The sequence below is a fragment of the Lithobates pipiens genome, unplaced genomic scaffold (genome assembly GCF_037356315.1).
Source record: "Lithobates pipiens isolate NorthernLeopardFrog02 unplaced genomic scaffold, aLitPip1_a1.2 Scaffold_13, whole genome shotgun sequence".
NCBI lineage: Eukaryota > Metazoa > Chordata > Amphibia > Anura > Ranidae > Lithobates > Lithobates pipiens.
In genome coordinates, this window is record NW_027507718.1 from 283,439,328 (window position 1) to 283,463,887 (window position 24,560).

General features: G+C 41.1%; 1 protein-coding gene across 1 annotated transcript in view; it reads right to left on the reverse strand.

The window, feature by feature from the left end:
- ETNPPL (ethanolamine-phosphate phospho-lyase) overlaps positions 1 to 24,560 on the reverse strand; it is a 57,898-nt gene that overhangs the window by 27,113 nt on the left and 6,225 nt on the right. The window contains exons 2-6 of the mRNA XM_077476701.1: positions 13,266 to 13,384; positions 12,948 to 13,107; positions 7,913 to 7,987; positions 7,228 to 7,321; positions 4,950 to 5,066 (exon numbers count right to left, since the gene is read on the reverse strand). Coding sequence (XP_077332827.1) covers positions 4,950 to 5,066; positions 7,228 to 7,321; positions 7,913 to 7,987; positions 12,948 to 13,107; positions 13,266 to 13,384 — 565 coding nt within the window. The remainder of the gene's footprint in view (positions 1 to 4,949; positions 5,067 to 7,227; positions 7,322 to 7,912; positions 7,988 to 12,947; positions 13,108 to 13,265; positions 13,385 to 24,560) is intronic.

Consider the following 24,560-nt stretch of genomic DNA (forward strand, 5'->3'; position numbering starts at 1 on the left):
GTAGTGCAAGCAGGCATGGCCTACATAAAGCCCCATACAAACTATCAGATTTTATGCTGCTTTTTTTCCTTCAGATTTACCAAAACCATATAATATGAGGTCAAACCTTATGCTGCGTACACACGAGCGGACTGTATGGCGTACTTAGTCTGACGAAACACATTTCAGTGGACAATCCGCTCGTGTGTGGGCTTCAGCGGACTTTTTCAGCGTGCAGTCCGGCATACTAAGAATTTAGTTTTTTTCGAAATTCTGTCCGTCATACTTTGGTTTCAGCGGACAATACGGTCGTCAGTATGCTAGTTCGACGGACTAAGAATGGCGCATGCCCAGAAAGGATTTACACGGCGGAAGGGTGCTTTGCTGTGTCTTGGACTTCCTATTACTAGTCCCGCCGTACGTGCTGTACACGTCATCGCGCAAGCTTTCGACGGACTGTTTGTGCATCCGTGTGTGGTCAAGTCCGTTCAGTGGAAAGTACGACGGACTGTCCGTCGGATTGTATGACGAACTAAGTACGCCATACAGTCCGCTCGTGTGTACGCGGCATTAGGAGTTTCAAGTTGTATGCAATCAGGCAGGCCCTTGCACTACATGGTTTTGGTAAACCTGAAGACAAAAATCAACATAATATCTGATAGTGTGTATGGGGCTTAAGAGAGGCACCTCCACTCTGAATTCAGGAGCAGTGCAATTGCCACCCCATCTCAGGAAGATGCATTAGGTGGATTTCACTGCCAGGATCACTTATAATTAGATGTTGCAAAACACACATACACTAATATATATATATATATATATATATATATATATACATACATACATACACACACACACATACATATACACACACACACACACACACACACACCTGGCCCAGGCCCCATCAGTTCAACAGGGGGGCTTAGGCACCTGACCATCATGGAGGGCCGACTGCACTGCCTTATTGCTGAAACCGAACTCTCGCAGTGCAGCTGCAGCTGGCATCTCCTCTTCACCCTCCCACTGGCTTTTGTCTGCTACAGGGGGAGCCAAAGAGGGATTAGTTCCAGTATTTGCTCTGCCACACTGATCACCTTCCTCCCACTCAGATCATCCTCCTTCCTTTCCTCTACTCCAATTCCTGTGTGCTCTCCCTGCAGTGCTTCCGGCTTCCCCTCTTCTCCTTTGCCATTCACTTGAATAGGTTGCATATGAAGGGGTATAATTCCTGCCATGCCTACATAGCAAAGCTTTGGAGCCACGACATGTGTATACCCCCAGGAGCTGCAGCTAAAGGGGTTAGTGGTTGGGGGGGGGGGGGCGGTAAAAGCACAGGTCAACGTCATTAGGGGGGGGGGGAATATGTTGCTTTTGCCTTTAACACTGTCAGAGTCTGTTAGTAACTTTGCAAGCCATTTAATTTCTGTGCGGAATCTCTGTGAACAGTTGACATAGTTAAAAAACAAATGTTTGCTTGTACAGGTGTTGGAAGGGGGTTTGCGGCTCATGCATGCAAAGTGGAAGCCGGAAGAGAGGGGCAGTTGGAAGGATAAAGTGGGACAGGAAGTCCCACTCCAAACCAGGTACCCAGCCCTCCCCCCCAAAAAATGACATGCCAATTGTGGCATGTAAGGGGGCGAGGAGTACTTAAAGCGGAAGTTCCACTTTTGGGTGGAACTCCACTCTAAGATGCCGGCGCCTGGACCTGAAGCTTATTGAAGAATCGGCTCTGGTGATGACAGTGTTGGATCCCTAGATAGGTGAGTGTCTTTATAATAAAAGTCAGCAGCTACAGTATTTGTAGCTACTGACTAAATTTTTGGGAGGGAGACTGAAGCTCAGTTCATTTGGGCCTTAATGCTTTCTAAAATGATGGATTAAATATTGGATAGGAAATTTTAGACATTTAAAGCCTGAGCTTTAAACAAACACCTATTTCAAATATTTTGTTGTTGACCTGGATGTCTGAATAATCTGTATATAAAACAGATAAATAAATAAATGACTGAAAAGTTATGTTTAAAAAAAAAAAAAAAAAAAGTTATGTTTAAAAAAAAAACATGTTTGAAACATAAGAAGACAGAGGCAGGACTGTATTAACATTTCTAGTAACTGATGATTAAGACCTTGGCAATAAAGGTGTTCTACTTAGGGAATTAAAAGATCACAGGATATCCTTGTGGATTTTTTTTTTTTTGGATGTGCAGGACCTTTTCCTGTGTTAAGCACACATGGAAAAATGTACAGTATGCCTTAGCAGAGCAGTTTTGAACATAAATTCAGTTCCTCCAGAGAAGCTGCTTTTAAAACATTTCTGCAGAAGCGGCCTGGTTTAGGGACTAAATAATCCATATGAAAAAACAAACCTAGAAAATAAAATTTCTAGGTAATTAGAAGGGTAATTTTTCTCATTGGAGAATGTTTATATCATTTGTCTACTGTATATAATGACTAATGTATTGCGTTCAAAACATTGCACCTCGGTAAGTATGACATAACTAAGGGGGTTAATTACTAAAGGCAAATTCATTTTGCATTACAAGTGCAAACTACAAGTGCAACGTGCACTTGAAATTGCACTTGGAAGTAAAGTTGCTGTAGATCCGAGGGGGACATGCAAGGAAAATAAAAAACAGCATTTTAGCTTGCACATGATTGGATGATAAAATCAGCAGAGCTTCCCTTCATTTCAGATCTACCCCTCAGATTTACAGCGAATGCACTTCCAAGTGTACTTGCAGTGCAATTTCAAGTGGACTTTGCACTTGTACTTTGCACTTGTAATGTAAAGTGGATTTGCCTTTCGTAAATAACCCCCTAAGTGTCCCACTCAAATAATAAAGAACAGACCAAACTTGCAAATACAGTAATACTAAGTTATACACGGTATTTAGAAACCTTAAACTAAGGTCCAAAGGATTACAATAAAGATGTTATAGTATATCATTCATACATATATCATACAGGTTAATGAAAACTAAACTAGAAATCCTAAAAACTACCTGTTTGTGACACATACCCTCACAATTATCTTTAAAGTGGTTGTAAACCCTTACAAACCCCTTTGACCTACAGGTAAGCCTAGATTAAGGCTTACCTGTAGGTCCAAGCAATATCTCCTAAACCTATATGGTTTAGGAGATATTTGCCTGAAAACGGGCACCGCTGTCTACGGCGCATGCGCCGTAGACAGCGGCGCGCAGGCGCACTGAGCGCGGCATTCTCATCGACGGAGCTGCCGCGCGTGTCGGCTCCCATGCGCATGCGCGGGAGTGACGTCACCGTGGCTTCACCGAATGACAGCGGTGGAGCTGCGAGACCCCACCAACAAGATGGATGCGGCGGACTACAGGGGACAGCGGCGACTTCTCTGGCTCCTGTGTCAGGTAAGTGACACATAATGGGCTACTATTCGATGCATAGTAGTCCATTATGCTTTGCCTTTGCAGGGAATGAAAGAGGAAGTAAACTCATCAGGGTTTACTTCCTCTTTAAAGAGGAGCTCCAGTCATTATTATGTTAAGTCAGCCTCTACAAAAACTGTAGATGCTGATTTTTGATAAACAGACGCTCACCTGTCCCAGGATCCAACAATGTGCTTACCCAAACCTTCTGTTCCCTGTGCCTGCATCTCAACTGTGGGCATCTGGCTGTAATAGCTTACAGCTTCACAGCCGGGTGCCCACTGTGCATGCGCGAGCTACGCTTAACATTGTGAATGGTCCCGCAGTATTTTGGGACCTGTGACGTGCCCCAGGAGCCTGCGGGGAGGGAGGGGGGAGTAAAACTTCTGCTCAGATCGCCTAATTGGAAGCCTCTACCTGTCAAAACCAGGTACCCCTCCACCCTCAAAAAAGTGCCATCTTGTGAATGGGGGGGAGCCCTAAAGTGGAACTTACCCTTTTAGGTGGAGCTCCTCTTGAAACAATTGAATTGCACAGTTGCGTAATTGCGTGGTTTTGTTTATTGGAGGGTCTGTGAGAGTTTGGCAGTTTGCACAAAACTTACCAAATCCAGTTAGGAGTTTGTGTTATTATACACACGTTTGTGTTATTATACACAATTCTGTACCAATCCAGGGGCACAATGCCTGCCATTCTCTGAGTGCACTGGTGTTAAACGAGTCATCCTTCCCAAGAAGGCACATCTACAGTCATGCCAATGAACATTTAAAGGATTCAGAGAAGGATTGGGAAAAAGTGCTGTGGTCACATGAGACCAAAATTTCGTTCTTTGGCAATAACTCAACTCACCGTGTTTGGAGGAAGAGAAACCTTAAGGCTTTAAAGATGATCTGTAAAGAAGAGTGGACCAAAATGCCTCCTGAGATGTGTGCAAACCTGGTCATTACCTACAAGAAACGTTTTACCTCTGTGCTTGCCAACAAGGGTTTCTCCACAAAGTACTAAGTCATATTTTGCTTGGGGATCAAATAATTATTATATTTACTGAACTGCAACCTATTTTATAGAAAATGTTTTATGTGTTTTTTTTTTTTCTAGATTTTTGGTTGATATTTTGTCTCTATCATTTAAAATACACCTATGACAAAATTTATAGACCCTTCATTTCTTTGTAAGTGGACAAACTTACAAAATCTGCAGGGGATCAAATAATTATTTTCCCCACTGTATGCCATAAATGTAATTTTATGTTAATGTAGAACTATGGCCTCTCATAAAATGTTATGCCGTAGCACATCTGCATAAAAAGTACATCTGCACTTAGTTTTCTCTAGCAAAGTTCCACCAACAGTTAATCCTGCCAGTAAAGTTCACTTAATACAGCTCTCCATGATGGTGTGGCAACGATTGTCAATCACTACCGGCCAATACTTAGTCATGCCAAATGATTTCTGAATTGTTTACATCATGAGGCTTGTGCATCACATAGCACACATAGGAGCCTTTGGTTGTACTTTAAAGGAACATGACATGTTTTAGCAATTGATAGTTCTCACAGCTAACCTGGCGATTATTTTGGTGAGCTTCTCTGATGATGTTATTGACTTCCTCTGCGTATGCAGCTCCAGGGTCTGGATGATCTTCCCTGTACATTCCTCGGTAGGTATCAGGTGATGAAGCCTGCAGCGTACAAATATAATTTTATTGAAAGCATTAAAAAAATATATATACATAAAAAGCTGCTTAGAGTGGAACTAAACTCTCCTTATGCTACTAGTCTTAGTAAATAAATAGGAAAGTATATTGCATTTTTAGGCAGGTGGAACTTATGTTCCCATTTAATTCTTAGGATCCTTCCTGTTTTGTAATACTTCCTCTGGGTAAGCTTCACCTGTTACCTGTTTAAGGTTTGGAAGGAGTCTCATCAGGGTTTTTTGGAAAATATCAGCAGTGTGAAGAGTGTTTTCCTAACCGCAGGATGACACACTTTGGAATGCCAGGGAAAGGTCCGATGGAGGCCTCTGGTCTAATAAGAAGTAGTGTGCCCTAATAGTAAGTAATACCATAGCACCCCTCATGGAACTGTGTGAGAAATAGCTAAAGTTTAAAGTGCCACTTTAAACTAAACAAAACTTACTAAAGTAATTCAAGTCATGTAAGAGATATGTTATGCCTCTCTATTGCCATGTGTTCTGGGCTATTTAAAGTATGTTGCACTCAAGTCAAATCGACTGCTTAATGGTAATCTAAGACAGGGGTCTCCAAAGTATGGCCTGCAGGCTACATTCGGCCGACTAGGATGTTTTTTCAGGTCCGCAGCTAGAGTCCTGAGACTCACTGCAGGGACAGTTTCCCCTCAGGTTGTGGAACATGCTTTGCATACTAACAGGTATTGAGGGGCCTCACCCCCCTCACCAGTATGCAGTGTAAGCCCCACACCCAACAAGGTCCAAATTATTTGAGTGCAGACCTGTTGCTGCCCCCAGCTCCTACCCTGCAGTTAAATTCAGCTTTCTTGCTGTCATTTCACATACAGTATGCCTGTGTAACAGTGGGGTGGGAGCCAGGAGGGGCAGTAGGCCTGAACTAAAGCCAGCCCTTGAGAGGCACACTACAGCTGTAATAGACACTGATGAACAGGGGAAATGTAAGGTGGTGCTGGGAGACTGATGGGGATTTGTATGGGGGGCCTCTGATAGGGACAAAGATTTGGGAGGAGGCTCTGATGGGGTACAAAAGTATAGGGGGTTCTGATGAGGGACACAAATGTACAGGGAGGGCTCTGATGGTGATCAGGACACAAGTGTGCAGGAGGCAGTGACGGGGCTGATGGAGAGACTTGTGTGGGGAGATGGCTCTAAGGGAACACAGGTGTTTGGCAGGGGCTCTGATGGGGACACAAATTTGCAGTGGGGGATCTGTTGGAGACAATTGTGCAGTAAGGGCTCTGATGGTGACACAAATGTGCAAGGGGGTTGTTAATGGGTACACACACATATAAGGGGAAATTCTGATGGGGACACAATTGTGCAAGAAGAATCTGATGGGGACTCCCATTTATGGGGAGATTCTGATGGCGACAAGAATGGGGAGGGAGAATCCAACAGAGAGACAAATTTGTGGGAAGACTCTGCTGGGGAAAGAGAGCTATGGGGTGACTCTGATGGGAACACAGATATAAGGCCTCATGCACACTGAATGTGTAGCCCTTAGGTGTGGGCAGAGGATACGGGTGCACCATCCAGCCACACTGATGGCAGTCTTTCAAATTCTATTTTCTTCCATGGCTGTGGATTAAATGATAAACAGATTTTTTTTTTCAGACTACGAATTTCTGTAATATATACACTGGCTCTCGAAATGAAAAGTTTGGATTTTGGCATGAATACCCAATTTTTTGTTAGAAATTTGCTAGTTTGAGAAAAAAAATTCTAACCTACTCTTGAATTTTCTCTTCGCTCAATTTGACCTCATTAATGATTAGAAAATCAAACATTCATAAAAGAAAAAACTTCAGTCAGAATTCTACTAGTGTATGGCCAGCATAACGGTAGGTGATAGGTAACGGAGGATGGAGCCCTGGCTATCTGAGTGGACCTTGCATTTTACTGCAAGGTCCCATTTAAGTGAACATTTTGACTTTAAACAGGGCCATTTTCAATGAATGTATGGATTTGTGTGGTGTTCTTTCATATTCCATCTACTGTATTTAAAATATGAATTACACATATAAAACTTGAGTACCGAGCCAAGATAACTGTTTTTAGAGCCTATTGTCCTAAAAACCTAGAATTATGGCAATAACTACTAAAGGATTGTTTTTTTAAAGAAGAGTACTTACCACATGAACATATTCTTTCTTGGCTTCCTTTCCAAGTTGATGAAATTTATATGGACTTATGTCAATCAGAGATGTCACATGACCATGGTAAGCACTAAAGCATAAAATGACAACAGAGGCATACATTTCAATGGTGTATGAATAAGATGATGTGATAAAAACAATATGCAACAAACTTAAATATGCAAAGAACTTTACTGTGTCCAAGTAAAACTAACCAATATTTGCATGTATTCTTTACCACTTACAGTATTCTTCTATACAAATACAGGCATACTCCACTTTTAAGTGCACAATGGGGTTTTATTTACTAAAGCTGGAAAGTGAAAAATCAGGCTCACTTCTGCATAGAAACCAATGAGCTTCTAACCCCAGCTTGTTAAATTTAGCTTTGGTAATAAAACCTGGAAGCCATTGGTTTCTATGCAGAAGTGAGGCTGATTTTGCACTTTCCAGCTTTAGTAAATAAACCCCATTGTTTACTTAAAAGGGGGGTATGCCTGTAGATCAAATAGGTTTTTATTATTTGCTAAATCTTTGCAAATATGTAAAATCATCCTAAACTATAATTATTAAAAATGATATGCAAATACATTTAAAGCATAGTTTTTAATATGAATGACTAACATGAAATTCAAAAGAATTTTAGAGTCAATACTCTTTTGTAACATGGTGTTTAACTTACTGATCAAGGGTTATTATATCCAAGTGGCCAGAGTACTGTCGTGCCAAACGAAGAGCGAGGTCATTTGCCTCTGACCTGCAGAGAAGAATAAACATATGACACAATTGCAGTTTATGAGAACATGTCATTATAGGTAAACTTGGGCTGCCAAAATAAACATATCAAATAATATGTATCTGATTTTCACTGCAGTTCTACTGTGCAGCTGTGGCTTAACGCAAACCCGTGCTTTACTCATGCAGGACACGCTAACAAGTTTACTTTAAATTATAGCTAGCAGCAAAACTTTTTGTTAAGATTTAATTAACATGGTGAGAGGCTCTGTCAGTTGTTTATTACTATCTATCCCTATTAGGAACAATAACTTTCGCTAATTGTCCCGATTACCAATGTCCCCAGGAATGAAAGTGAGGGTGAATCAAAAAATTTAGAGTAAGAATAGAGGGGACATCTTTAAATTACGACACTTGTTCACATGACAGTTGTCTAAGAAGGCATTTCCCTCATATTTGAATGATATCCCCTCACTTCCTGTGGAGCCAATGGGACAGGAAGTGAAATCAAAGTCAAAAAATCAAAGTAAAAAAAAAAGAAACTAATAACAGTTTTACCCTCCTCTACTCTATCCAAAGTGGAAAAAAATCCTGTACTTCTGGGTATGGATATTCACAGGACTCACTCCCATTTCTCTCATGTGACTGCCACCGTACTGCCACCTTGGGGTGGCAAGAGACTACTCAGCCCTGTGTAAGAACTAACTAGAGCAACATCCCAATGCTTTTTTTCTTGCTCCCAGCTGCTAAAAGTAGTGAGTGGCATGGGTATGAAAGAAATGTGGGTACCTGCTTCCTGGCCTTGAAGCAAATCTGTTGCTTTGCCCTTCTTGGAGAAAGCACAAGTTTTCCTTATAGTGCAATAGACGTATGTACTGGTAGTCTTGCTGATATAAGGTAGGAGTGACAGTTCTTACACTTCTGCAAACCTTTTATTGTGCCCAACCCAGCCACCCAGCAGTCTGGTGTGAGAGCCAGTTGAGACTCCTTGTATTGGACTGTTAAATGCTTGGTGACAAATCTTAGCCCAGAAAAGGGAAACACTGGGGTTGATTTACTAAAACAGTACAACATCTAGTGTAGCTGTGCATCGTAGCTAATCGGCTTCTATCTTCAGCTTGTTCAATTAAGCTTTGGCAATAAAACCTGCAGAGCTTCACCAGGTCTTTGCACTCTCCAGATTTAGTAAATAACCCCCTCTAAGCCTTAAGTCAGGATAGAGGTCAAAGCAAGCCCATGTACGGTATGTAATCAGGATCTAGGGGCATCTTGGTACATAGAAAATGAATTTAGGATTCACAGATTACTTGTATCTGCAGTTTGATAATATTATTAGTTTGGAAACTGCCGATGTGACATGATTCTTCATATTTTTTTACTCAGGTCTTTAGTACAGAGCATGTGTTATGGGTCTGGGAGCCCTGACACATATGTATTAAGCAAAAAATAAATAAAATAAGGTATCTACAGGCATTTTAATCTTCTCCTCTCCACCCTTCCTCTTAGCATTTGATTGATTGAGTTTTTCCTTCCCTAGACATGATGCCCTTTGTAACTAGTAACCGATTTACCATTTCAGCGTGTTCTTATCACATGGAACTTTTCACCACACTAAATAAACCATACATATTCTGTGACTGTAATTTATGCTTTTTCTTCTTTCTTTCTAAACTGCATCGTTTTACAAACTTTAGATAGGATATGACCCTTGTAATGCATTGGATATTCCAGTATTGCGAAGTTATTTTTATCTGATAGCTACTTAACATCTTTATTCTTATCTACAGAATGTATTGCAAATAGTAAGCTTTTTTTTTAAACCTTTTACACCTATTTGACAAATACCAAGCAATAGAAATGTACATATTTTTGTATAATAAATTGAGTTGTTAAGAATAGTTGTATTTATGCAGCACATAATATGATATATGAGATGCATTAGAAATTATGGTCATAGCATTCCAAGGCCTATTGAATGAGTTTCATTTTGATTCCCAACATGGTTCACTAGGGTTTATTTATTAAAGGGGTACATTTCACCTTAGTCGGGTGAAGTTGTATGTACTACAATCATCCATTTGTGTTCTTTGCACATAACTGGCTGCTCAAAGTACATATATATTCAGTTGCTTGATTGCAGTTAGCCCTCTGCTAACCATCTGCAGTGTAGAGGAGGGTTAGTAGAGTGCTTGCTGCACTCCAAGAGTAAAAAAAAAAGAAAAAAAAAAAAGAAGAAGTTAATTACTCAGGAGCTAAAAGGGAAAAAATCTGGTGCATCTCTGCATAGAAACCAATCAGCTTCAAATTTGTTGTCAAAGCTTAACTGAACAAGTTGTAGTTAAAAACTTATTGGCTACCATGCACAGCTGCAACTATAGCAGTATGCTTGCAAATTGTTTTGGCACTGAGCAACAAAAACTGGTAATTTTTACAGTTAATTGTCAGCCAAAATGATGGTTTCCTTTTAGATAGCATGGATAAGGGTTGAGACCTAGGGGGTTTATTTACTTAAGGCAAATCCACTTTGCACTACAAGTGCAAAGTGCACTTGAAATTGCACTGAAAGTGCACTTGGAAGTGCAGTCGCTGTAGATCTGAGGGGGACATGCAAGAAAAATAAAAAACAGCATTTTGGCTTGCACATAATTGGATAATAAAATCAGCAGAGCCTCCCCTCATTTCAGATCTACCCCTCAGATCTACAGTGACTGTACTTCCAAGTGCACTTTGCACTTGTTTGTGGATTTGCCTTTCATAAATAACCCCCTAGGTCAGATTTTCATTGCTGTCTAGGTTCTTATTGATGAAATGTCCCCTTACGTTCCATCTAAATAACAGGAACAGGTACTGGTAAAAGTATGGTAACTTTAATATATATAGTGCAGCGGTCTACTATTTGACTACTGGTATATGTAGTGGTATACCAACGTTTATTACCTGGATATCAGCTGGCAAGTTAAACTTTTAAGCTACATTCAAACTAGCCTCCTGCGTTTGGTTTCTTTAAATGCAGGAGAAATTCTCTGGGAAGAATACATTTTATGCTTCCCAGATCACTTTCTCTTGTGTTTTAATGTATGTGCATTTACATGGGCCTACTTTTAAATGTACTTGCATATACATGCTCAGAGTATCTAATCTGCCCCTCGCATGCACAGAATTCTACTTTCTCTAAACACGGCTAAACTGAGCACACCTAAACACAGGTAAACACACACAGGGGAATTCATAAAAAGTGTCATAAACACTCTTTGCAATTCCATGTGACAAATGTCAGTGCAGGCAGTAACTTGATTTAAAAAGAAGAAAAAAAGAAAAGCACCATGATTTTAAAGTTAATGAAAGACGGCAAGGATTTTTTAATCTGAAGCCTGCCGTTTTAAAGGGTCATAGTGCAGTTTCAAGTGCACTTTGCAATTGTAGTTTGCACTTGTAGTGCAAAGGGAATTTATCTTTCGTAAATAACCCCCATAGTTCCTTGCTTTTTCTAGCATGATAAGAGAGCCTTTACTTTTATATTCAACTTTGCCTGTAACTCATATTTAATGGTTAATGCATAGAATTTTGATTGTTTATGCCATGTTTGTCCTGCCTCGTTGTACAGGCATAAAACACAAAATAGTAATGTACATGAACCCATAGCAACTGATAAAAAGTGGATAATGGATTCTTCTGACCTGTAATTATTTTAAACCACCTATTAAAGATTTGTTCGTATTGGTACCAATAGCAGTAGTCACATAGGGGTTTATTTACTAATGGCAAATCCACTTTGCACTGCAAGTGCACTTGGAAGTGCACTCACTGTAAATCCGAGGGGGACATGCAAGGAAAATAAAAAACAGCATTTTTGCTTGCACATGATTGGATGATGAAAATCAGAGATTCCCTTAATTTCAGATCTTCCCCTCAGATTTACAGCGACTGCACTTTCAAGGTCACTTGTAGTGCAAAGTGGAGTTGCCTTTAGTAAATAAACCCCAATGAATAGTAACATGAGCCAAAGGAGTAGCATCTTTTTTACATGATACTGCAGAGCTCAACAGGAAATATATTTATGACTTACATTGTTAGTACCATCTGGAAAATGAAGATGAAGGCATGGCAACTGCTTTACAGAGTTTACCATCTAATATATATATATATATATATATATATATATATATATATATATATATATATATATATATATATATATATATATATATATATATATATATTTATTTATTTATTTATTTAGTATCATCAAGTAAAACCTCCATTAAACCTAGAGTATAGTTTGTTTCAGTGATAGAGTACAAAACACATTAGTAATGTGTGATAATGGCATGTATTCCATTACCTGCAGACAACTTTTTCTGGTAAAAATATTTCCTGCAGTGTCTCCTTCATAGCTATTAGATACTGTCCCGAACAACTGTCCTCTGCTGCTATTAAGATTAACAGCAGCCACTGCTACTGAGAAAAGTTGCGCTGCTTTCCCCCCTCTTTCTGCCCTTTCAGCCATTCATATAGCTGGTATTATTATTCTCCCACAATACATTGTGTTATGTGAATGGAGAAGGTGCAATTATATGACCACCTCCCATTCAGAATGTAGTGCATTGTGAGAGAGTAGTATTAGGAGAAATTTGAATGGCAGAGAGGGCAAAAAGGGGCAGGCGAGTGGCGCAACTTTTCTTAGTAGCAGCGGCTGCAGTTAACCTTCATAGTGCTGAAAGATAACTACTCAAGGTAGTATTCAGCTTCTATGAGGGAAGCACTTTAGGGAAGATTTTTTTTATATCAGAAACAGCCACCTGCAGTTAATAGGATACACAACACTACACATAATTAATGGTGCTCCATCCCAAAAAAAGAAAAACTAAACTTTAAATATGTTTTGTTAACAGTTCAATTTGATTCCATTTTGACAGCCTAATATAGATTTAAAAAAAATATAATTTAATGGTACATTATCAATGAGAAAGAGACAGACATACCCAGAATTAACTAAGTAGCAAACTGACAGCTTCTCAGGCAGGGTAGCAGTCAGACGTTCCGCAAACTGGACAAGGTTGTCATGTAAGAACCTCGAGTTTGTGTTTAATACCTCCATCTGCTTCACAGCAGCCTTTGTTACCTCTGGATGACTATGCCCAACTGGAAGGAAAGAATACATTATTCATAGGCATGCTTTGCCAAAAACCACAATGATCCAATAAGAACATACAAAGAACCTCTTACATTTGTGTTATACGATCTATTATACATATGTGTATATTGACTTACTCTTCCTCATATTTTATTGATGAACTTACCATGAGCCACATTATTTATGCAGTCGAGGTATCTTGCTCCTCTTTCATCAAACATGTACTGTCCCTTTGCACGTACAATCTTTATTGGATCTTCTGCAAAAAATACTTTGCATGATGGTCTGAAAAGGAATACAAAAAATTGTAAACTGTAGTTATATCATTTAGAATTTTAAGACAGTATTTCTTTTGATGGCTTTGAAAGTGGAATTTACCCAGGAGATCATTTTTGGGCACTGGGAGATCAACAGAGTTCTTTGGGCAGGGCTTTCCCTGCTGAAAAGGAATAAACCTGTGTCCCTTAAATGTCCCCAACAGTACACTATCCCTAACAATAAAGTGTGCCCTAACATTTAGCCCTCCCCTACCTCAACCCTTGGCCTAACTCCTTAAACAAACTCCAACTATTGACCTATCCCTAACAATGATTACAGCTGAACTCAAAAACTTTAATTTTAAATATATTCCTCAAAAGCCACAAAGGATTAAAAAACTATTTTAGGTGAACCAAATTACTTTGCAAACACGGCTATTACCTTACGTAAGTAACAGTGACATTGTCACCATCCTGCACCTAACCTGTGCAAAGAGTAGAGTTGTGGGAGGGGCCCAACCATTACAGGCTGCCTGTAGAAAACTACAGGGGGCGGGGCAGATCCAAGCCTAATTAGCATGCACAATGAGAGAGCTAAAGTAACTAGCCTTGATAACAGGAAGCTCTTGCAAAAAATGGAAATATTACATGCTAAATTACTGCTGAAACAGAAAAAAAAAAAAATACAAAGCACACTAAAATACAAGTAAACTTACATATACCTCTTGCGTTTAGCCAATATCTGCTTACCTATGAGGTTAACCTAAACCTTCCTAAAATTAAAAACATAATTCCTAAGCAATAACCTAACCCTTTAAGGAAGCCTGTTGTGAGATCAACAGGTAAGCATTCATTGCTGACCTCTTCTCCTGAGAATGCTAGTTTTCTGGCCAGCAATAGGAGCCCCCATATATCTCTCATGACAGGTGTACTTTAACCAGACAGTTAAACTAAACCATCTAAACTCCTGACTCTAATGCCGCGTACAAACTGTCGGATTTTCCGACGGAAAATGTTCAATGGGAGCTTTTTGTTGGAAATTCCGACTGTGTGTAGGCTCCATTGGACATTTTCCATCAGAATTTCCTACACACAAAATTTGAGTTCTGGATCTCAAATTTTCCGACAACAAAATCCGTTGTCGGAAATTCCGATCATGTGTACACAATTCCGACACACAAAGTTCTTCATGCTCAGAATCAAGCAGAAGACCCGCACTGGCTATTGAACTTCAATTTTCTCGGCTCGTCGTATGTCACCGCGTTCTTGACGTTCAGAATTTCCGACAACATTGTGTGACTGTGTATAAAAGACAGGTTTGAGCCAACATCCGTCGGAAAAAAACCCTGGACATTTAATTGGGCTAAGTGCAAAATCACACCTTTAGTTAATAAGCCCCAACCATAGAAAGAAAGTTGCCCAGCCAGATATATATATATCTGACCCCCGAAGGAGCTGCTGGTTTTGTTGGATTTACCATTACCTTCTTGACCTCGTGTGCGTGTGGGGTTTCCTGAGGTAGAAGAATTGTAGAAACTGACACTGGATCTGCTTTTGGGATTTTTATTTCACAACAGGTAGACAGAACACAGTCTCTCAATAAAGGGTAGAGGGTTAGGTAGGAAGTTCAGGTACTCTTGGAACTGCAAAAATTAGGAAGTCTCTCACCATAGAAATCCAGAGAATTACCTCAAACTGGATTCTCACAACTACTGGATAGACCTCCTCTCACTAGGCTTAGCAGCCGATAGAGTGCTTAAGAAGAACACAGTCTCTGTGTTCTTGTTCTTAGAACACGGTCCGGCAACACCGTATGAGTGTAGATTTGCTTAGTGTCCTTTTAACTGAGCTTCCAGGCTCCTTCTGAGAAGCCAGCCTTGTGTGTGGCCTTCTCCCGAAGAGTCCTCCCCTGGTTGCTTTCTCCAGTTGCTGGGCCTCTCCAAAGATGAGGCGGCACCAGACCACCTTTGAATCCTCCTTCCAGTTACCTTCCATTTGGCTAGCCAGCCCCGAGACTTGAAATTGGATGCATCCACACCCCAGGCCATGAGGGCCATGGGGGCTGGTCAGGAGGACTAGGACCAAGCAGACAAAAAAAAAAAAACTTCTGGACCGGAACCCAGAAGCACATGATGTTGGTACCTTAAATACCCTTTCCCAGAATGCACAGCAGGACGACACTCCCACTGAGCTGGTTCAGAGAAAGAATGGCATTCAATACGCATAGCCAAACTGCATTCTTACATATGCCAGCAGTGACAGCGACACCTATGGAGAAAGGAGAACCCAGTGCAAACCAGTCAGGCTGGTACCGAAACCATAATTTGGTATAATTAATCCTAAAACCCAACTGCGGTTTTAGGAATGTTAAAAAGAAAAAAAAAAAACACATAGGGCGTGCTCTTCCTAAACCATAAGTTATTCATAACAGAGAACTCCTTTATAGTTATGTGCACCAAAAGGGAGCTGTCGTCAGATAAAAGCACATTCTCTGATGTTTCTCCTGCCCTACAGAAAGTATAAGCAGTTCTGACGGACTTTTCGAATGAGCGGACTTGGCCACACACAATCACACTAAACTCCGACGGATTCGAACGTGATAACGTACGACTGGACTCGAATAAGGAAGTTCATAGCCAATAGCTGCCCTAGCGTCGGTTTTAGTCCGTCGGAATAGCATACACACGAGCAAATTTTTCGAAGGGACCGGGTCCGGCGGAGTTCCGTCTGAAAAATTTGAAGCATGTTCCATATTCTAAAGTCCGTCAGACTTTGGCGAATCAAAAGTCCGTTGCAGCCCACACACGATCGAATAGTCTGACGAAATCAGTCTGACTTTGGATGTTGAAAAGTCCGCTCGTGTGTACGCGGCAAAAGTTGTCGGAAAATCCGATTGTACATAATGTGATGACCTTATTTGTTAGGTCGGGACTACGTTCAGGCTAGTAGCCAATAGCTTTGGTCTAGGAATTTGATCTGAGCATGCGTGGCACTTTGTCCATTGGAGTAGGCTACACATGATCGGAGTATGTCCGATCGGAGCATTTTGTTGGAAAATTTTACCGGCAAGTTGGAAAAGTTGGTCTGTCGGATATTCCGACGGAAATAGTCCAATGGACCACACACAGTCGCAATATCCAACAAAACGGTCCGATAGGACACATTCCGTCGGAATCTCCGACCGTGTGTACAAGAGCTAACAGTAGCGTAGTAGCGTGCACAGGAAATGTGTGCTTGCACAGAGAACCATTGTTCTCCAGGCCAATGGAGTTTTCATTTACAGTATCTTTGACTCCAGTAATGTATGATTATGTATGGTTCTTAAAGCGTTTGTTAACCCCCCCCCCCAAAAAAAAAAAGAGGCTCCTTTAAAGCATGTTATATGACAGTGCTTGTCCTGTGTCATTTGACCCCCTGTAACACGTAAAAAACCTGGCTGATCCTGCCAATTTCTCCCCACCCCTCTGTAAACTGACCACGGTGTATCATGGCTGCTGAGACTAGACACTGTGGTCAGTTTACGTGCCTCTATCATCATCAGCCTGCTATCCTCTCTGCTCCTGTGTCCTCCTCCCCCCTCCTCTGTGTGTGAGACGCCCCCCCTCCTGCTGCTCTCATAACACTAACCTGTATACACCATCAGCACTGCTTCCTATTGCAGTGTCCCCCTCTGTAAATGATTTATACATATAGATGCTGTAAATACCCAAGAGCCAAGATTGTGATCACATAACCAGCCAGCCCTCTCCTCCTCCCCTCCAGACTGACATCAGCAGAGGAATCTCAGCCCCACCCACTGCATCTCTCAGAGCAGGAAAGGAGAAAGCTGGCCAGTCATGTGATCGCAAACTCAGACAGTGAAATTAGGTATTTGCAGCATTTATTTTTTAAATCACACACAGAGGGGGGATAGTACAATAGGAGGCAGTGCTGATGCTGTATACAGGTTAGAGTGACTTAACTTATGGACCGCCGCATGCCGATATACGTCCTAACTTTGAAGAGGAATATCGTTGGTATGGCAGCAGATAGCTGCTATAACCCTAGTATCCTCTACTTTGGCCTGCGGTCCTTTTTTTAGATAAAAGTGGTCTCTGCGGTAGATTCGCCGTGAGATCACTTTTATCGGTGGCGGGAGAGCCCCCCCCCCACTCCAGCCGTGCTCCAGTGCTCTCTGCTGCTTACCGGAGCCATCGGCAGCAGCGAAGGCGATCGGATCCTTTCACATGCTGGGTATGGAGATGAGTGAGGGGAAGATGGCCCTACCCTCTCCATAACAATGCAGGGCAGAAGCGACATCAAAACGTCAACTTGTAAATATGAGATCTGAGGTCTTTTTGACCTCCTGTCATGCTTTTTTTCTATTACAAGGGATGTTTACATTCCTTGTAATAGCATAAGTGACCCCTTTTTTTTTTTAAAGAACAGTGTAAAAATAAAAAAGTAATATAAATAAAAATAAATATATATTTTTTTAATCGCGCCCTGTCCCGCCAAGCTCGTGTGCAGAATCGAATGTATGCGTGAGTAGTGCCCGCTTATGAAAATGGTGTTCAAACCACACATGAGGTATCGTTGCAATCAGTAGAGCGAGATCAATAATTCTAGCCCTAGACCTCCTCTGTAACTTAATACATGCAACCTGTAGATTTTTTTAACGTTGCCTATGGAGATTTTCAATATTAAAAAAATAAATAAAAAATGGACTAACTTTACTGTTGCCTTATTTTTTAATTCAAAAATGTGTATTTTTTCCAAAAAAAGTGCGCTTGTAAGACCGCTGCACAAATACGATGTGACAGAAAGTATTGCAAAGACCACCATTTTATTCTCTAGGGTGTTATAAAAAAAAAAAAAAAGAGTATAATGTTTACATAGTTACATAGTTAGTAAGGTTGAATAAAGACACCAGTCCATCCAGTTCAACCTGAGTGAGTGTCTACAATTGTCCCAATCGCTGTACATCGCACACTCACATTGGTCCCTACCCTCAAGGAATTGGGGGTTATAAGTAATTTTCTAACAAAAAAAAAAACAACTGTTTTTAACTTGTAAACAACAAATTTCAAAAAGAGGCTCGGTCCTTAATTGGTTAACAACCACTTTAACATATGGTAAAGCCAGTGTTACCGACAACTTTGAACTGTTAGCAGTGCTAGAAACATAGAAACACAAACAGAACATGAAACCTGAACATTAGCAATAGTCCCAGTGTTTTCCTGTGTCAAAGTTGTCTGTAGTTCAAAGAAAACTAAATAACTTCAGCTGTCACCAAGAGTCACTAATGAAGACTAATAGCCTTCAATATAATGTACTAACAGATCAGTGACCAGGAGGTTTGAAGTAAGAGCAATACTTTATAACATACTCATTCACTAGATATGAGTAAATAATAAAACAAAAATTCACTTCACAAGGGTTGTGAATTTGTGACCCACTAGCTACACTTGTAGTAGTAAAACAAATAGGTGCTTCAAGATCGCTCCTTAAACAAAAAAACAAAACAAAAAACAAAAAAAAGCTTACCAGGCTCTTGAGCACCACTCTCTTCCCTAGGAATTGGTATTGGAATGATAAAGAGTTTATCTGCAAATTACTTGCCAGTCAATGGGTGAAAGATACTTTATTAGAAACAAAAATCATAATAAATAATCCTTGGTGTCTTTAGATAGGTCCCTTTTCCATAGGTCTCTATGACTTTTGGACACTTAGAGATTCTACCCATTTGGATTATTAAAATGCCTTTGTGGTTACACTGTTGTATTTATAGAAAGGTGGACTAATCAGGGGTGTTCCTACCAGAAGGCAAACTGAGCCAGTGGCTCTCGTGACCTGTTGCCTCAGGTGGCATCCACCCCGGCTCACTCCTGGGGCCAATTTGACAATCCCTTTTCCTATGAATAGAATTTATAAAGCTGATAGAGCTCCTCCAACCCAATGTTAATCATATAATTAAAGAGAAATCTTTGCTTTGTCCATGCGAAAATAGGAAGTAATAGGTTTACATCAATGTGTAAGAGGCACTTAGTATCCTTTTTAGGGTAGTCTCCAGCCAGTCTGGGCTTGACTTCCAACTTGGACACGTGAAATATACCTCAGGGTGATAGACTGTGAGAGCAGACACACAGAATACTGGCTGCCAACCCCTTTATGCAGGAAATTGGGAGTTTCTATTTGGATAACTGTTATGCCATTAGCTAGATTTAGGAAAGGAACAGTTGTTAAGTAAACCATTCAAAAAAAGAAGTCTGGACATTTCATTGTTGGGTGATCTCATATTTGTAATATACTTAGTCTGTAAGGATTAATAAACCCTGAAGGGCCTGAAGTATGACTTGGGCAGGAGACCAGTATGAGTTCCTGGTGGCCCTGTGTATTTAAGATGATTTGGAGTTCCCCAGCAGGTGCGACTGATCAACAACCCAAACCCATCATCTTCCATGGGTTCCAGGAGACCCCCTGGCTTAACAACCCACCACTAAAGGTCCCTTTTACAACCCTCCCCCCCCCCCCATTCCCACTACTCACCAAGTAGCTCTATTCACCCAACAGGGTGCAGATAATAATACCTGTGTAAGCTCCTTCATGACAGTTCTCATGTTTCATGCTTGACAGAGCAGCACCCTGCACTGCTTTGTGTAAGAAAGGGGACAGAGTCACATGATCCATATACCTGGAAGACAGTTTTGCTTTGTCCCAGGCAGTCTAATGGAATGGTAAGGGAGTGAAAGGAAGGAGATTATATGCAGGGGGTGGATGAGCACTATGACCTTGCTGTTTTGCTTTAACAAAGCAAAGGTTCAGTTTCAGGCTACTAAACCAGGCTTGCTTTTGCATTTATATTGACTTACAGTGGGAAGAAATGTACTGTAGCTTAGATGCAAAAAGCCCCTGTACATGATCCCTTTCCAAGAAGAGAATGGGACAAACTAAGTTTTATGCAGTGACTCAGCAACCACTAAAGGTTACAGCAACCTGCTTAACAGGTCACAATCAGTTACCTGTTCGTAAGCCTGCAATTAGTCTTGAGATAATTTGGGGGGAGAATGTTATGGAAAGACACATTTTGAAACAAAGTGGAATAAAACTCATCTTATTGTATATATGTAAAATGAAAATGAAGCAATACCTTTTTTCACTTCTGGGGGGTCAGGGGCTATAGTGGGGGTGTCAGGGGCTGTAGAGGGGGGGGGATCAGGGCTTATAGTGGAGGGCCATGGGCTGTAGTTGGGGGAGGGGGTCAGGGAGTGAAGTTTACAGTACTGTACAGTACTCCACTTACATTTAGGTAGCAACTCTGGGCTGGCTGATGGGCAACACTGGGCTGGCTGGCAGGAACAATGCCTCTTCACTGGTGACAACTCCAGGCAGCAGCTTCAACTCTTCCAGGCCACGGTTGCACGGTGCTGGAATGTCTGTACTTGTGAGTCACTTTTTGTACACTCACAGGTACATCCGTACTCGCGAATGTACTTAATGCGGGGCATGCCTGTACATCTGATTCTTAGATTTCTAACCTCTTTGGATCTTTTTCTCTTTTACATTGCTTGTTAAGACCTAACACATTCCCTTACTCTGTGTATAAAATGATGGTTCTGGACTATTCTGTTCATCTTACCAGGTGACTGAAATAAGCACTGAATTCTCCATTCTTCTAGCATTTTTAGAAAAAAAAAGTGTTACTATTTAGGTAAAAGCAGCAGAAATAATTGCTACAATGGCTTTCATACAGTATCCTGGATAGCTTCATAAAGCTGACCCAAATTTACAGAGGAAAAAAAACATTAAAAAAAATGGCAGAAGAAGTACTGTAATCCCTTGAGAGATAATAAGCACCTCTGAGTGTTATAATATAGCTTATAACAAACAAAATAGTTTTCCCAGCATACTTATTAGCTAAAAAACAAAACAAAAAAAAAATCACAGCCTAACAATTTGCATGAAAAACAGAGGTTTTAGTTTATATGTGGACGTTGCACATACCTCATCATAAACCCTCTGTGCCACTGTGAAGTGTGATCCTAACTCTATACCAGGGGTTTCAAACTCAATTTCATTGTGGGCCGCATCAGCAGTATGGTTGCCCTCCAAGTGCCAGTTGTACTTGGGCTAAGCTTTGTGCAGAGTGCATGTTCAGGAATGCGTTACGTACAGAGTGCAGGGTTTAGGAGTGTGCAACGTACAGACAGCAGAGTTCAGGGGTGCGCTATATACAGAGTTTAGGGTTGCCTTACGTACAGAGTTCAGGGGTGTGCTATATGCAGAGTGTGCAACCCCAACCTCCCCCCCCCCCCAGCTTCCTTGCATCTCTCTCCTCTACCTGGCCCAGCTCTAGTACCTTCCTGTGTAGGCGGTGTTCCTTGCAGGGAGATTGTTGTCTCTCTGGAGATCTGTCCCCACTGTGCCCTGCCGTGAGTGTGTAGGAATGTGTTAGAACAAAAGATGTCCCTTGAAAACACAGAAGGCCCCTGTGTTTACAAGTGACAGCAGGGAGCAGGTGTGGGAGCTGGAGGAAAAGAGTTCTGGCTGCAAAACTGGGTGCGAGGGCCAAATGACAAGGCCTAGTGGGCATGATCTGGCCCACAGGCTATGTGTTTGACTTATTTTCTCTAGTCAATGAGAGTCTCCATATTATAGGAATGTTAAGGGCAGGTTTGCCTGGTGGCAGCCCATTCAAGCTCAATGGCAGCTGAAGGCTCCCAATGTGTCCCCACACCAATTCCAGCAAGCTTAACAAAGATGGCAACCACTCCAATAACCAATGGTGCACAGTTATTACCAAAGCAGGCTATGCTGTTTCTTTTAAGTTCAGTAGAAGGGAAGACAGGTGCATGAAATTCTTCATTGCTGTGAATTCACATTGCATCATCTTAGATGGCCATCTTGGGCTAAATTTGAGCAGCACTGAGAGTGGACTTTCAAAGTACACAGGACCCGAGAGAACTTTTCCATTTTCTTCACTGTTTGATCCTTAATGTGCTTCTCTAGGATGAGCTCTTTATAAAGAAAACAAACAATCACAACAGAGAAACATTTTGCACACGAAAGTGCCCTATAGTGTTTGCAGTGCTTTCAAGTTTAGTGACTCCCAGTGATCCTTTACTTCTTCCATTATGGTGTCTTACTGCTTTAAACAGGCTGGAGAGGAAAGCCCAGCTCATGTAAAAAATGTAAGGAAGGGGTGTAGGGGCCTCAGCAGAATTTTCCTATGAAAGACTATAACAGAAAAGCTTGTTTTTGTGCTAGGAAGGATGAATGAGGTAGTGACACGCAGGCATTGTAAAAATGAGTACAACGTGTGAGCTTCAGCCTAAATGAAAAGCAACTGGCTGGCAAAAGAAAAATCACTTCTCCCAAGGCCAGAGGAGATCTGCATAGCGTTAGTGAGCTCCAAGCAGAGAGCTGCAGTTTTTCCACTTGAAGCAATTTGAATTATTTTTAAGCAATCTAAATTTGGTTATTTCTCTGAAATATGACAAAATATAAACTTGATGGACTGATGTGTGGTGGTACTTCGGTTGGGCTTTCTAATAATCCTATGGACATTGCTGAATTGTCTACAGTCACAGGCAAAAAGCATGTGAAAGATGTCATTACTTTCCTACCTCACTTCAAGCTCATATTTTCTGAAATCATTCTTCGCCTAGCTTTTAATCAATGTCATTGTACAGAACATTTTCTTTAAACAAACAATACGATCACACAGATTACCAGCACAAAGCGTCAGGGAAATGGGATCTACGTTACTACAAATTCTTATGTCAAGAGCAAATCGTCAAATGTATTTGAATCAATATTGGTAAATCACTGGGTCAGAAAAGTGATTTTTGTGTTACACAAACTTAGGGGATATACTATATATAGGCAATTATAAAACAGTCAGAAATCTGGTGTAAAATGCTACAGGTATATTCGTACACACTGTACGAAGTCAAATAAATGGGAACTGTCATTGCTGACTTATTCTGGAAGGTGTATGTTCCAGAGCTGTCATATCCTTACTTCAGTATTTATGATTCAACAAACATATACCTTAGTTGTCCCAACATCTAATCAACACCTAACTAAAGCATTCTTGCTCCTGGGCAGTGACTTACAAAGTAAAATAACAATAAATGACAGCTATGGAACATGTGTCCTTTAAACCAATATAATTACATAGTTAGGTTGTAACAAAGACACCAGTCCATCCAGTTCAACCTGCGTGAGTGTCTACAATTGTCCCTATCCCTGTACATTGCACACTCACATCAGTCCCTACCCTCAAGGAGCCCACAATCCAAGGTCCCCATTCATATACTAGATCCAATTTTGGACAGAAGCCAATTAACCTACCTGCATGTCTTTGGAGTGTGGGAGGAAACCGGAGTACCCGGAGGAAACCCACGCACAGGGAGAACATGCAAACTCCAGGCAGGTAGTGTTGTGGTTGGGATTTGAACCAGCGACTCTTTTTACTGTTGGTGAGAGTGCTAACCTCTACACCTGGGCAGGTTCCCAAGAACTGTAAAAGGAGATACACCTTAACGTCAGTCAGAAGCAATTATAGGGTTCAACTTCCCAGCAACCAAGCAAAACAGAAATTTTAGATTTTGGTGGAGTTTTTTTTAGCCCATACCTCAAACTCTCACGCAATCACGTGCAATGGTGGCTAGTTACAAAACTACTGTCAAAGTCAGTCCAGCAGTTTGCTATTATGGATTACTTTGCAGATGCATATCTTTCCACATATGTGAAGTATCAGTGGATCAGTATCCAAGCTGTCTAGTTTGTGGGTAATGTTGTGCCGCGTACACACGACCGGACTTTCAGGCAGAAAGGGTCCAATGGTCTTCCCGACGGGGTTCCGACGGAGTTCTGACCGAATAGACTTGCCCACACATGAACGGACCAAAGTCCATTCGTTTTGAACGTGATGAAGTACAACTGGACTAGAAAGGGACGTTCAATAGCCAATAGCTGTCCTTGCGTCGTATTTGGTCCATCGGACCAGCATACAGAGGAATGGTTTTCCCGATAGAAATAGATTCCGTCAGACAGATTTGAAACATGTTCCATTTCTAGGTCCGTCTGAATTTTTGAAGAAAAAAGTCAGATGAAGCCCACACGCGATTGTAATATCCGATGGAATGATTCCGTCTGACCTTTTCTGCCAGAAAGTCCGGTCGCGTGTATGCGGCATAAGTGTTACTAAAGAACTGTTC